Source organism: Pseudorasbora parva, chromosome 8, assembly GCF_024679245.1.
Source record: "Pseudorasbora parva isolate DD20220531a chromosome 8, ASM2467924v1, whole genome shotgun sequence".
In the NCBI taxonomy this organism is placed as follows: domain Eukaryota; kingdom Metazoa; phylum Chordata; class Actinopteri; order Cypriniformes; family Gobionidae; genus Pseudorasbora; species Pseudorasbora parva.
Window position 1 is genome coordinate 33,647,137 of NC_090179.1, and position 16,095 is coordinate 33,663,231.

Consider the following 16,095-nt stretch of genomic DNA (forward strand, 5'->3'; position numbering starts at 1 on the left):
ATATGCTAGCTAAAACAAAAACAAAGTTTAAGTAAATTCTAATTTAGTACAATTTGAAATTATATATTTTTGTTTTGCAAATGAAAATTTAGAACATAAAATATAGGCTATTTAGATTTTTTAATTTTTTTTATTATTATTATTTTTGAGAAAATAACTGAAATTGTCAAACAACAAAAAGTAATTCAAAAATATTATGATATCATTTTCGGATCCCCTGCCACCAGTTAATGACACACATTGTTTTGTACTAGCTACTGTAGCCTAAGTTATGCTATGATTTTCACTTGTTCTATATCCTCGATAAAATAAAATAAAATAATTGAATAAAAAAATAGGCCTATAAAGATATTTCAAATTCCACTATGAATAGCCTACCTTAAAGCTGGCAGGGAGGAATTTACATAGGCCTACTTTAGTTTATGTATATACAATTTTGCCTGTGTTATAAATAAATGAAAGAGGCTATTCAAGACCTTTGTTAAGATTGTTTTCATGTAGCCCACGATAATATCCTTTAATAAGTAGTATTTACTCTTTACTAAATTAAAGATAGGCCTACATTCTGCCAATTCCCTCCAAAAACTTTGGATAATTTTACAATCAAAAAACAAAAGCATCACCAAACTCTTTTTCACTTTTACAAAAAGAGCATAAATCATCAATATCAGAGTTCATCTTGAAATTAACGATTTAACAATGTATTAATTTAGTTTTATTATTCATACATTGTCTAAAGGGGATTAACCAAGCTGTTAACATATATTTAGAACAGATAACATTCAAATATGATGCAGCATTGCCACATGATAGCCTAGCTTTAATTTCTTACTGCTTTTCGGGATGGACCAATCACAGTCTTTGTAATGACTAGCTAGGCCTACTGGACTCGTTTTTTAATTTATATATATATATATATATATATATATATATATATATATATACACACAATAATGAGTGATTTTTATTTGTTGGTTAGCCACAAATCTTTCTAATCAATAGATTTCAAAGATTATATTGAGGTTTTCGTTTTCTTTTGGAGCCACAACACGCCCCCTAGCGGAAGCCTGCTTTATGACCCATTGGGAGGAGCGTTTGCAGCCATTCAGTGGTTGGAGTGGATCACTATTTGGCACTTTTCCGTGTGTATGAGTACTCGCCTATCTGTATCGGGCAGGAAAACGGGAGACGGGCTACGGAGGAGACTTCAAACAACGGGGTGGCATATTCTTCTGTATTTCCACCTCCTGGCTCCGGCGACAGCTCGAACGCTCTGATGGAGGCGGAAAGATCCGGCGGGGTGGCGGGCGGAACGAATCAGAGCCCTGCAGGAAGCGGAGCGGGGCGCAATCCGAACGGGCCGAAGGCTGTGCTCGGTCCCGCTCCCTCCGCAGCAGCAGCCGCCGCGGCCGGGCCGATGGCTGGATCATCCCAGCCGCGAGATCCGCAGGACGGGGAAGCGGGCCTCTCGTTGCCCGGGATCTTACATTTCATCCAGTTCGAATGGAGTCGTTTTCAAGCCGAGAAATATCGCTGGGAGGCCGAACGAGACGAGCTGAGGGTAAAACAGCGTTTCTTTAACAGCTTGTTTTGGTCTCTTGCAGTTGCAGACGGGTTCCTTAAGGAAGAGCACATTAACAGATAAGACGCAGGAGAAGTCACGACCGCCCGCTGTTATTGTTGGTCAGGCGTTGTTTTGGGATTACATTGGGTTTAGTATTCATCTGGTTTTATTCATTGAAACAGTTGACAATTTAACTGTGAAATGCTGTCCTTTTGTTGAATAGCCATACCCACCCAAGGAGGAGTCGATTCTGGTTCCGATTAATATAACGTTACTTTTTGAATAAGTGGGGGTGTTTAGCTGTCAGTAGTCTGTTGCCAAATTATAAGAGAGGCTAGTTTTTGATTTTTTCAACATTACTACAGTAGGTTCAATATAAAACTGGCTACTAAAATAATAACAACGGATTTCATTCTTTAAAAATAATAAACTACAGAACACATAGTTTGTATCTAGTAGCCTACACGTTGTCGTGTGAACAACAAAGTGAGTCAGATTTAAATCTTACGTGGTGATGTAACACAGTAAAAAGTTTTGCGTAATTTCGAGAAGGACCAGCTTGCGGTTCCGTAGCCAAAGTTAAGCGAGTTAAAAAGATTTCAAGAACTGAAACCAACTCGTTGGTATGTGTTTCAATTCTTTTTAAAAACAGAACCGACACAAAAGAGTCATTCCATTTTCGAACGAATTACACTGGTGTAGTTTTATGTTTTTAATTCACTAAAAACATAGGACAGGAGTCAATCGTGGAGGAATTGGACTAGACTGGTCGCGCAATCAGTTAGATTTACTACAAAAGTGTATTGTTTCATGCGTTGCTGTTCTGACATCAATGCAGTATGTGTTTTTAAATTTACTAAAAAAAAATAGGCTTATACCTGTGACATAGATAAGACAAAAAATGTAACTTCTACTTTTTATATCACAATTCGAACTTAATTTCTCACATTTCCAAAGTTAGAACTAGCAATTCTGATTATTTTTTTCTTGCAACTGCTGGTTTATATCTCACAATTAATTTTTCCCTCCTCAGAGTTTATATTTCACAATTCTGATTTTATATGTCACAATCCCAAATATATAAACATCTCACATCTGAACCCCCAGAGTTGAGATGAAAAGTCCCAATTACCTTCTTCTTTTTTTATTTTTTTATTCCATGGCGGAAAGAAGCTTCATAGAAATCTGAATGCACTGATCGTGGTATTAGTTCGATTCACTAAAAGAACTGTTGCACCAGCTTTGTGTAAGTTACAATTAAAGACCAGTTTACACCAAGAGCATGACTAAAACGATAACAGTAGTTCTAAAAATCATTCTAAATATAAAAAAATCAAAGTCCATACCATAACGATAACGGCACAGAGAAACAATATCTTTGGAATCATTTTCAGGGTAATTTTTGATGAAAAATAAAAACATAGACAGCCAGTCAGAATCCATCCTGCTTTAAAAAGCTTTTAACCCTTAAATGCATAACTATTTCGCCAATCATTTTTACATATCCGGGTCTTTAGCGACCTATGTCTATATCTAACACGGATGGATCTCTGCCTGTCGTGATAATATAAGACTCTCCTGATATTAGAGTAACAAGAATAATAATAAAATACTGCATATTTTGTCATGTTTTGGTGCTTGGAAGGGTTCAGTTTGAGCAGATGCTTTAGGACATCATCACTGTCCTCATCAGAGTTCATTTTCCAGTACATGCAGGTATTTGGTATTCAGGTACAAAAACAGGTATTATTTTATAATGTTTTTCTTGTTATTGTTCATAAACAATTATTGAGGAATACTAAAAAGAATAAAAATGAATGAGGCGGATTGTACTGAATGACGTACCGGGTCGCTAAAGACCCGAGACCATTTAAGGATTTTTGCGACGGAGGACAAAAGGGTGTGTGCACTTAGAATAAACAGAATATCATGCGTTGGTGTGGACGCTAATATAGTTATCGTTAAAGTTAACATTCTTGGAGTGAGAACATCTACAATTTTTGCTGAAGTGTGTATGTTTTTAATTTACCAAAAAGAAGGGGCTCATAAAAGTTGTTTATTCTGAAATCAGACTACACTGGTTGCGCGATATTAATTATATTCACTAGAAGAACCGGTTCAAACAACTCTTTTCGTAAGAATTCGGCCTTCAGAGGTTTTATGTTTTTGATTCTCGAAAAAATGAATCCGCTCAAAAGTTTTACTGATTATTTTACTGATTACAATAGGTTTACCGGTAATTGTAATCAAATCTTTTGTTTTTACATTTGTATATTTAAGTATCCATGGGTTTGCAAGTAGGTTTTGTTGTTGATAAAATATGTGCTGTACAATACACTTAATATCCTGTCCTTAAGTCCGCACTATTGAGATGATTTTCAGTTATCGTTTTAAATCTTTGTCATCCGTGGCATTACATGCAAGATAATAGAATGAAGGCAGTTCTGGAGGTCCAGCTGACATTTATTAGAAAATTGACATTGACGTCACATGACCCATTGACTGCTATTTCTTTTGTAAATTGTGTAGCTTCTGCCTAAGACATGACGTAATTCAGTCCGGCTGGAGAATTAAAGCAAGTGCTTTTTTCAGTCCCAAGAGAGCCGATCTGTGCAGCACAGAAGATGTCAAAGCAATTTCGTCATTTAGTGCCCTTACTTACATGTATTACATTACAATATGTGAAAGATGTATTGCTCTAGTTATTTTATTTGAAACCTGTAAACATAAAATCTATTAGAAAGCTTGCAATCACATCAAGAATAATAATATAAAAAACGATTTCAACCTAGGATTAGGGATTAACTTCCAATAAAATTTGCTTAAACCGTCTTTTTTTTTTTTTTTGAGTCTGGACTCCCCTGGCCTAGTTTGCAGCAGATCTTGGCCTGAGAAAAAGCTTTGCGATTGAGTGACCCCATTCAAACAGTGCCTGTAGTAGATTACATAAGGAGTTGCCAGTGTGTGCTATAATAGGACAGGCCTTGTGGCTCTCATGGACGACTTGTGTGTGTTCTTCTGCCAGGCCTCTTCTGGACATGCCCATGGAAATGTGCACAGGCTTCGGGGACCAAATGCTTGGTTTTCCATGTCCCCCACACACATTTTTTTTTTTTTACTATAGAAAGTGTGGTAAGGGACCGTTGTAGTTGGGACATGCTGGTTTGCCCTGCCGTGGGGCGTCATGTTCCCTGGTGTTTTTATGTGGGACACCTGTGCTATTGTGTTTCTGTGTGACAGGCAGGACAGGATCGTTCAGGTATGGTGTCATCTGAAGCAGGGTTATCTTTGTTAACAAAAACTGTAAAATATAAATATTTGAAACAAAATGAAAATCAGAAATATTGTAGAATGCAGAAAAATTACTTACTGAAATTAAATAAAAACTAATGATGTACTAAAACGAATACTGAAATCAAAATAAATAAAACCCTAGTAATATTAAGGGGGGGGGGTGCTATTGCATGCATTCTGACTTATTTACAATGTTAAAGAGTTGGTTTCTCAAATTCTCATGCTAAACATGGCCACAATTAAAAACAAAAAATGAGTTGGATGTACGAAAGAGTATTTCTCTGCCATATACACTCCTTCAGGATTTTGAACACGTTTCAGAAAGTTATATAATGCATATAATGTAAACAACACGAATGCATAGTGAATCAAAAGTTATCCAGGGAGTGTGTGTTTAGCTCCGCCCACTGCACACCTTCATGAGTTCGGCTGTTTTCTGAAAGAATCTGTACAGCGTATCTCTTTTATAAATATGATGATAAAACTTAGGACTCTTTGGACATATTAAGGATGCAATACTCGATAGGTACTCAAGATTAACGTGAGAAACAAACAATGTTGTCTGAGCATGAAAAAGGTCTGCAAAGTTACAAAGCACGAAGGCTATGTTCACACTGCGAGTCTTAGCGCTCGATTCCGATTCTTTGCTTAGATCCGATTTGTATTGTATAGCTGTTCACGTAATTGTTTTAAATGTTGCCAATATCAGATTCCGCTGTGAACCGATCATGGTCCTGAACTGACCTGCATGCTCAAAACAATGATAAAAATATGAAGCAGTTTTACTCACCAGCTGCTTCCAAAGCAGGACCGAACCTTTATCGCTGGGACCGCTCCGTCAAAAACACACTTCTTTGGTATGATTTGGTGAAGTCCTGTGACAGCAGTGGCGTGGAAATCCACTTTGAGACGCGACTGAAGCGATTTTGTGAAGCTTCCCGTCATTTCTGCGTTCAAATCGGTTCAAATGCAGCGCTGCCTTCCCGGAATGCTGTGCTGAAGCGTTGAAGTCGCTCGACGTCACCCATAGGAATAAAGTGGAGTGCGGCGTGGGACATAAGTCTTCACGGAGGACTGGATCTGCACCTGAGCGAGTGTTTATGGGCGTGCATTTCCTCTCTCGCTCTAGTCACGCGCGCGCACCCTACCGGGAGAAGAGCCCGTACGGCCCATACAAGGACCTTCCGTTCTATTAACGTCAAGTCGACCCATACTCGAAAAAATCTCGAATCCGGAAGGAGTATTTTTGACACAGAAATACTCTATCAAACGTCCAACATTAGTTTTTGAAACTTTGTCTATGTTTAGGATGGGAATCCAAGTCTTTAACAGTGTAAAAAGCTAAGTATGCATGAAACAGCATTTCACCCCCCCTTTAAAGTAAGGGATTGTGCATTTATTTATAGCGTGATCGGCAGCGGATGTTCTGCAGTTTTGAAACATTTATGATACAAGCCCTTGTGTTTTGCTTGTATAGAGCTGTCACTGTAATACTTTTGAGCTCTGACACATCACTGTCTTTCCACTGACACCTTTTGCTACAGTCTTGATAAATTCAGGTATGTAAAAGTGACTCCTGTGAATACGGATTTGTGACGGATGTCGCTCTAGAGTGATGTAAAAGTCGAATGAATTTCGGTATGGTGGTCGCATTGCAAAACATCTGATTTGTATCTATTTAGTACCACATATGGAAGTGGTCTGAATCAGAATCGAAAGGATCAGATTCCATTTGGTTTTGTGCTGTTCAAACTGTCAAGGCAAAAACAGATCTGAGTCACACATGAGCAACAAAAATGTTTTAGTCCACATTTACCAGCAGTCTGAATGTAGCCAAAGTCACTCCAAAGGGAGTTATTCTTTGCATCACCAATGTTTCTGACCTTTCCTGAGTTTTCTTCCAGGAACAAACATGTCACAATATTCCTCAGTTACATGATTCCCACCTAAGAAAAAGTACACAAAATAAAGGGGATGAGGCTCGGTCAATATAGTGTTTTGAAATTCATAGTTATGGTAAGGGGTGTAACATTTCTGTTATGTCTTGCAGAAATCTGTACAGTCTTTCTGTTAATTGAATGCTAGTCTCATATTTCATATTAAAGACATAGACTTTAAGAAATTAGTTCACAGATTAAAAGCACAGATTTTTATAATAATTTCTTTTTGTACCTTAGACCTTTCTAAGGATTTTTAGTCATAGGCTGTCTGCATATTAACTGGTAACCCAGCAGTTTTTTGTAATATAGGTTTTCTGTAAAATATAATTATAATAATTATATTATTATTAAAAAAATATTGCATTTTAACCAGATCGATATTTTCCCCAAATCGTGCAGCCCTAGATAGTCAGAATGTTTTTTTTTTCTCCATTGTAGCAAACACAAATTATATATACTCGGTTTTCACATTTTGTCCATATAGCAGGAAAAAAACTATTTAAATTTAATTTTCCCTCTAATATCATGCAGCTCTAGTTTTTAAACATGGCTGCATTGCTTTATTAAACAATCAGCATCCAATACTAGCCTTATGAAGTCAATAAATTGATCAAACATGGTTATCACAATCACGACTCTTGCATGTAATTTTATGTCTAATACGGATCTTTCCCACATACAGTCAGTGAAATCTTTGTGATGTGGTTCTTTACAGGAGAGATGCATGGGTCAAACAGCAGGTATCTTTACCTCTGTCAACTCCCTTAATGTCAATATAACATTGAAGTGTCAATACAACCTTTTGTGCGTTTAACCAAAGGCTGAAAGCCATAGGTTCGCCCAGCTTACCAAAAAAACATAGTATAATAACACTTAACAAAAGAGTTCAAAGAGGTTCTAAGTAGGGATGCACTGAAATGTTTATTTTGGTGGCTGATATCGATACCAATTTTAACAAACAATTATTGACCGATACCGTCACATGCCCTCTTATTTGACTTTTTGTCATTAAAATAGTGTTTTGAACATGTTTTAAATCAGCAAAGTAAAAAAAAAACCCATTACACATTAACTTATAGCCTACTAGCTAGTTTATTGCTGCATTAGCAAATCATTTATAATTCATTCATTCATAGACTGGATCCTTCCATTCAGCAGGCCATATATATATATATATATATATATATATATATATATATATAAAAAACACACAGCAGACAATATGAAATAAACAGTGCTTTTTAAGTAGGTTTAATGTTAAATTACACTGCATATTCTTCACTGTTTACATTAAATAATATTACATTGAGACGTAGCTCTTCTTTACAACATTAATCCTGTCACAATTACACTGAACTTTTATTTTGGATGGGTAGCTGTCTGCTTTGAGTTCCTGTGTGTGTTTATGATGTGACGATAGATTTTGTCGAATGAAACGGTAAAATGCACATGAAGTGATTGGAGATGCATTCATGTCTTCATATTGAGGTGGCAGATACTGAAAAAACACTGAGTTTCATGTGTGTGTGTGTGTGTGAGAGAGAGGTAAGGTAAACAAAACCGCGCCGTCCATGCGTCTTTAACAGTCTTTCTGTGCGTTCACACCGACGACGACGAGAGCATCAATTACCGCCCTGCCAGCGACCAAGCTTCAACCTCCCGCGATCTCTCTTGAAGCCAATACGGAAGTAATGTAAACTGCAAACAGGCTCCAGAAGGGAGCAGAATCTCATTGAGCCCATGTTAAAATTCCTAACTTTACAGCAGGCAAAAACATGCAGATAAAAACAAGCCTGGTACAAATTGTGGTTTTGTTATATACGGCTAATTTTGCCCTTCATGACAACTGTGAGGGGGGTGTTTTTTTAAAAATATAATTCATTAGTTTACATTATATAAAGCCTTAAACTTCTGCATAATTAAGGGTGTGGTTACTTTGAGTGGCAGGTGGGTAGCCATTTATCCGTCGTCTATAGTCATTGCATAACCTAAGCTCCGCCCACATCCCAGCTTTTTGCCCATTTTCTGTTACCCGGGAGTGACACGCGATGACTCGCTCGCAAGATGGCAACGCCCAGCTCGATCCGGCTTTAAGCTTCAGAACGGCTTATCGGAATCCTATGGGTGACGTCATGGACACTACGGCAATATTTTTTTACAGTCTATGCAAACGATGCTGTAGAAAGCTTCGTGGACGCGCTGCCGGTCTGACGTAGATCAAATGCTTTTTCTTTTTTTAAACTGTATTTAAAGTGGTCGCAAAGCAAACAAGCTGTTGATGGGTAGACTGACCCAAAGTAGGGTATAAGTTAGCCTCATGAAATTGTTTAAATTTGAAAGTAAGAATGAATTGCATTCCCGCTGAAAAACGAGCGTTCTAGCGGCTATAAAATAGTGTTGCACGCCTTCTTAACAAATTACACATCACTATGAATGATCTTGCATAATTGATTGGGAAACCCGCACAGCAATGATCAACTTCTTTTACATTTTGCTTGGGAACTAATGTGGTCGGAACCAAAGTTTACATGCCTGCTTTCTTTTGACTTCTCTCAAGCGGAGCACTTCTACATTCCAATTAGTTGCCGACCATAGTTCATTACCATAAAGTTGAGCTGATTTTAACTCTCTTCGACGCCCAAATCGTCCAAGACATGCCGCGCCACTCTTGCCGGAGCTCGCACTCCAGGCAGGACTCAAACCCGGGTCTGTCGGCATGAGAGTCGGACACTCCAACAAGATGGCTAAAGGCTGCAACCTCTAGCAGCAGTCGCTAGAGCATCTCTTGAGGTTAGAGGAGTGAGGTTTACACAGCGACTACTAGCTGGCCTCCATTACACTCACCCCCTTAAACATCACTTCCATCCGGGTCACGGCACCAGTGTAACCCCTCCTGTTCGAACTGCCGGCTCCAAGCGGGACTCGAACCCCGGTCCGCCAACATGAGAGTCGGAAGCTCTAACAAGGAGGCTACAGGCTGAACTATTATTGCAGCCTTTGCCAAATCGTATGCCATTTAATTTTGTTTAATCGTGCAGCCCTAGTTCATATACTCTTAAAAAGACTCGTCCCAGAAAACGTCTGCTGCTCTACTTGTTAGAGTGGGTCCCAAAGGGGTGCTAATGTGTGGAGAGAGTGAGAGAGAGTTCGTATGTGCCCTTGACCTGTTCCCACCCACAGGAAGTCACAAGAAGGACAGTCTGCCACATAAATGTGTCTGTGTGGTAGTACCAGCCCCTTCCTAAAACTTCAGTGACCAAAAACACTGCAGGGTTTTTTTTGCAGGTTTTTTACACCATTGAACTGTGCTTGATAGCTGGAAGTGTCAACGTTTAAGTAGACGTATTAGACTTTTGCAAGGGATCATATGATTTTTCTTTTGTGTTAGTGCAGTGTAATTCCCAAAGCAAGTCTGTTTCTTTGATTGACAATGATGTCAGATAAGTGACAAGTGTCCAAGTTGCAAAGGCCAAAAACATAGGCAATTACTTGCCTTTGTGAATATGTCAAAGTGCTCCAAAGACCTGCCATAACAGGTTTCCTGCCCACACCATGGCAACTGCAGTCGAGTCGGTCTCCATGAAGACCAGTGCCAACTTGTCATGCTTTACTTTTCCTGCAAGTCAGCCTTGGAGACAGGGAGTGATTTTGAACAAATGTTATATATGGCTTGACACGACCTACATAAAGATATTAAAAAAAACTCTTATAGAGAACGGCTGAAATTATCCATGTTTTGGGCAAGAACTCAGGAGTAAAGCATTTAGTTTTTACATTAAGCTTCAACACAAGCCAAGATAGGCTTGCTTGCTTAACAGATTTCTCGCGATATAAATAAGTACTCTTAGGGGGCCATTCCATTCCAGTGCACTGCTTTTCCATTATTTTTCAGTGTTCGTGCTACACAGTATGACCGTCAAGCTCTCTTTTGCAGCGCCTCGCAGATAAACATTGTGTCAAGTCAAAAGTGTTTTATGGACCATCTGATGCATATGACACATTTATCTGGAAACACTTCAGTATTTTGAAAACATCATCTGATTGGTTAAATTCTACAGGATGTCCGCTATATATGTGTATTGCGTTCTTTAACGGTCTGCCTGGAAATCAATGTTGCGACTCCAAAATCCCTCATTAAAGAAGAACGCCGTCTGAGCACTTACTAGGATCAATTAAATGCTGGATTTTCAAAAGTATTGAACTTGAACAACTTTCTTTAATTTAATAATTTATAGATGCACGCTGGTCTGTTATAGCCTGGTCTTACAGACTCTCATACATTTCATTTGTACATAGAGTCTGGCCACTCTCCATTGACAAGCGTTTATTTCTGCAAAGGCGGGTACTCTGTTGAAGTTTAAAACTATTAGATCTGCCATAACCAATCGCTAACGTTTGGTCGTGACGTATGTCATGCGTCCTTCACCTGTTTTACACATGGAAATCCGTCAAAATAAATGCTCACTTGTGCAGGCCAACTTAGTGATAACCTAAAACTTGTGCATTCGGATTGTGATTGATTCACGCCACGGTGGAGAGAAGAGTTCTGTGACCGGGAACGCGGCGCTTACGTGGTCCGTAACATGATTGTATGCTGTAAATAAAATGTCATATGCTTGGTATGATAATAAATGGTGCTATAAATAACGGACCAATTTAAATGTTTATATGCTATTATTTTAATTTGTTTGAGCAGTGATGAAATATATTGCTCTTGTAAATACTTGCCAGCATTTTAAAGAAATACAAGTCTAGAAATGCATTCAAACAACATCAAAGCAACCGTATGGTGCTCTGCAGTGGTCAAAAATGATTATACAGAGTGAATTTTGAAGTGATTTATTCTTGAAAACTTGAAGATGTGGAATCGGACAGCTTACATCACCACACGACCTTGTGTTTGTCAAAAGCAGTAGGTAACTCGGCCGGGGATTTTTATGCGGGTGGTGTGAGACGGATGGCAATAAAATAACTGACCAGTCCCTGTAACTTAAATGATGACAATACCTTCCAACCCCATGCGAAACAGTTACCGTCCGAATAGGGCTTCACCCAGCCAACTTCTTCATCACTAACGGAGCGAGCTGAAAAATCTAACTTTCTAAATCTAATTCCCCCTGTTGGGGAGGAGGGCCACACCATCATGGCCACCAACCAACCCCAGCAAAGATTGTTATTGCTCCAGCTTTAACTTCTGGGTATTTGGCAGCGGTGCCACAACGGAATGAATGGTTTGTTCGGATCTTTCTCCGCTGCCATTACTGAAGTACAACTCAAACTAGCGCACAACATCAACGTCATCGTTCTCAGCCAATCCCTCTGTTCGCTGATTGACTGGTAAAAATTTGTTCAGAGAAAACCTTACAATACACTGCAGTCCCAGACGTAGTACTGAAGGAAAATGAAAATTGAGCGGAAGTATGTAGGAGGGCAGAGCCAGGCTAGGTTTGTTACTGCAGGGATATCAACTTTACACTTTCACACCCCTAAACATGATGCAGAACAAAACATGTGGTTGCGTTGCATGTCAGTCAAACGTCCTCTTGTGTGGTCCTTGACCAATGAAACCATCTGCCATCAGTCTGAAGCTGTGGTTACGCGAGACAACCATCGATTCTGCTGTTTGGCTATTTCTGTTAATGCATGAATTTTTTTTACGGTCTATGATCACGACACAAAAGCGCCTGTCGAGACATTTTGTGCTTCATAAAAAATAAACAACATTCCTGAGTACTTTGGCACGTTTTTAGATGTGTTCTGTGTGAATAGCCCCTTATAGATTTACGTTTTGTTATAAATAAATAAATAAATATAATAATAATAATTATTCTCATTATTAATATAATGGTGGTATTCATTATTTTATAATTATTACATTTTTATAAAACTTAAATTAATAAGTTATTATTAATTTGTTTATTTAAATCAAGGTATTCAGACTTATTTATAATTTTACATTAAAAGTCTTCTTTAAAAAGTAGATGTAAGTTTTATTAATATTTTATTAGAATCAACAGATTTATTTATATTTTTTTACATTAACAACAATAATACAGTTAGTCAGTTTATTTATAAATTATTATAATAAATAATTTCTGTATTATTTTTTTAATAATTGTGTAGTAGTGGTATTCATATAATTAATAGCTTTAATATAATATGTCATAATATTTGTAATCAACAGATATTATCAGTATGTACTTTTTCAGTATGATTTGAATGATAAAAAATAGCTCTCTATATTTTATTTATAATTCATAAATAAACATTAATTGGTTAGTTCACACTCATGCCAAACCCTTAAAAGGTTACTTCAGCGATTACCATATGGCTTTGTATCAACAACAAAAAAAATCAGTATAGAAAGCACCAAATTCAAAAATAATTTCACATTTCTACTACATTCATGACCCAGTTTAAATACAGATTCATCTTCCCAGTACTGAAGTACCCTTTTAAGACTTCCGTTCACCTTTGGAACACAAATGAAGATCTTTTTAATCAAATCTGAGAGATGTCTGTCCATCCATTGACAGTTACGCAACTACCACTTTCAAGCTCCAGACAGTTAGTAAAAGCATCATGAAAGTTGAAGAATAATTTTGTAAATGGTGTTTTTTGTTTTTGCGAACAAAGCACTTGTCCCATCATAAATTTGAGGTGAAACCATTGGAGTCACATGGATTAGTTTTGTGATGTACTTAATACCTTTCTCGGACTTGAAAGTGGTAGTTGCGTAGCTGTCAAAGGAGAGACAGAAAGCTGTCAGATTTCATTAAAAATATCTTTATTTGTGTTCCGAAGATGAACGAAAGGCTTAAGGGTTTGGAATGACATGAGGGCGAGTAATTAATGACAGAATTTTTTACTTTTAAAGATATTATTATTATTATTATAATGTCATTTTGTATGTGGTAGAGACCTATGCCTCTACAGTTCTGTTGTGTGAGGTACACTGATAGCCGTAGAGGGATGCTCCATGAAAAAATAAAAAATAAATTCTCTGGCCTAAACAGATGACTGTTGGTAACTTTGCATCTCTAATTGATGTGGGTTTTACGGGGGACTCTAGGGGGCGATTGAGGCCCATTTTATTTATTCATCACTGTTTTCTCTCTCTTCTAAACCACAGCTGACTGGTGGGAAATGAATGTTTTTTGGCTTCTCCCCCTTTATAGTCTCTGTTCCGTCAACATCTTTGCCTTTCATGACTCTGGTCGGTGCTCGGTCAGCAGCAGTCTAAAATAAAGCTTGTGGAATAGCAGGCCTTTAGTTAACCGTTGCCCTCGGAATGTCATTGGTGGTGGTTCAATCACGGAGCTTCAGCGTATAACCTTTCATTTTCCCCTCAGATGTATCTGGTTGGAATCTTTACCATATTTATATCTTTGTCTTTCTGTCTGTTTGTCTTCCTGTGCTGGCTCAGGCTCAGGTGGCGTTTCTGCAGGGTGAGAGGAAAGGTCAGGAGAACATGAAGCAGGATCTGGTGCGGCGAATCAAGATGCTGGAATACGCTCTGAAACAGGAGAGGTGAGACGACGCACACACAGACGAGCTTCTTCAGCTCTGCTATAATGTGAAACCACTGTTATAGCCTTTTTTTGCTCTTCTTTGTTTTTGTTTAGTTAATTGTATGTTATGCTCTGGTTTTTTATTTTGTTCTGTTTTTGTTCAGTTTTTTTGTTTTGTTTTTTTATTTACTTCTGTTTAGATGTTTGGTTCTGTTTTATTCTGTTCAGTTTTTTTCTTTTTGTTAGGTTTTATTGTTTTGATTTGATGTTTTATTGTGTTTTTAATTGGTATTTTTTCATTCTGTTTTGTTTAAAATATTTTTGCTGTTTTATTGTGTTTTTCTTGTTTTATTTAGTGTTTTTTTATTTTGTTTTTAATTTTTGTTTTTAATTTTTTTTATGTTGTATTGAGTTTTTGTTATTTTTCCCTCTTTGTTTTTGTTTAGTTCTTTTAATGTTATGCTCTGTGTTTTTATTTTCTTTTTTTAAAGTTATTTTTTATTTTCTATTGTGTTTTTGTTCTGTTTTTTTTTTTTTTTTTGTTTAATTCTTTTAGGGTTTTTTTTGTTCTATTTTTGTTTAATGTTCTATTGTGTTTTTGATTTATTGTTTTTTGTTTTTCTGTTGTTTAATTGTTAGAGAAGATGCCATGCCGATCTCATTGTTAGATCTGAGGGTGTTTCCATGAGTTTGTATGATGCTGATCATTAATATTCTCATCATCTTTATCCCAGGGCCAAACATCAGAAGCTGAAAAGTGGCACTGATCAGAGCCCTGGAGAGAAGAAGCCAGAGACAGAAGCTGAACCAAGTAACAACCTAGAAACAAACTTATCAAACACACACACATGCTATAAAACATGTGATCTGATTCATATTTTCCAAAACACAACATATGCATTATTATTTAAAAAAAACACAATAATGCCCAGATTTCTGAGATTAAATACTGTATGCTGTTGTGTTTTCTCAGTGTTTAGTGACATAATTTTTTTTTTCACAGTACCCAATGGGCCTGCAGATTCAGACTCTGAGCCAACCAATCAGATGCCTTGGAAGGAGGGCCGGCAGTTATTGCGCAAGTCCGTGCATTTTGTTTGCATTAATTCTCAAATGTATTAGTCAAAATGTTGTGCTGACACTGTGTATGTGGTGTTTTTGTGCATGTTCATGAGCAGGTACCTGGAGGAGGTGGGATACTCCGACACCATCTTGGACATGCGCTCCAAACGTGTTCGTTCCCTGTTAGGTCGCAACAGCCCAGAGGCAAACGGGCCTCCTCCCAGTGAAACGCCTGCAGAACCAGAACCTCGTGAAGGAGGAGAATCACTACTAGTGCGCCAGATAGAAGAGCAGATCAAACGGTTAGAGCAGCATGTGTTTTCACATCTGATATTTAAAGGTCCCGTTCTTCGCGTGTTTTCGAAGCTTTGATTATGTTTACAGTGTGCAATATAACATGAGTTCATATTTTGCGTGTAAAAAAACAGTATTTTTCACACGATTTACTTATCTGTACAGCGCTGTTTCCTCTGTCCTAAAAACGGCCTGATGATTTACTTGTTCTATGAAGTCCCTCCTTCAGAAACACGTAACGAGTTCTGATTGGGCCAGCGCTTCCCGTGTTGTGATTGGACAGCAGCTTAGTGCACTTTGCCCGGAAAGGTCCCGCCTCTTACCATAACGGGGAGATGCAAGCGCTGAATACGCGCTCTTCTCCACATGGGAGAGCAACAAGACCACGCCCCCTATTTTGTAAAAAGTAAAAGTAAAAAGTAATTAGTTA

At 37.8% G+C, this 16,095-nt stretch overlaps 1 protein-coding gene across 1 annotated transcript in view; it reads left to right on the forward strand.

Moving 5' to 3' along the window:
• The first annotated feature begins 1,129 nt into the window (after positions 1-1,129).
• strn4 (striatin, calmodulin binding protein 4) overlaps positions 1,130-16,095 on the forward strand; it is a 30,085-nt gene continuing 15,119 nt past the window's right edge. The window contains exons 1-5 of the mRNA XM_067450987.1: positions 1,130-1,561; positions 14,225-14,328; positions 15,044-15,120; positions 15,313-15,391; positions 15,488-15,673. Of these exons, the coding sequence (XP_067307088.1) occupies positions 1,277-1,561; positions 14,225-14,328; positions 15,044-15,120; positions 15,313-15,391; positions 15,488-15,673 (731 nt within the window). The 5' untranslated portion in view covers positions 1,130-1,276. The remainder of the gene's footprint in view (positions 1,562-14,224; positions 14,329-15,043; positions 15,121-15,312; positions 15,392-15,487; positions 15,674-16,095) is intronic.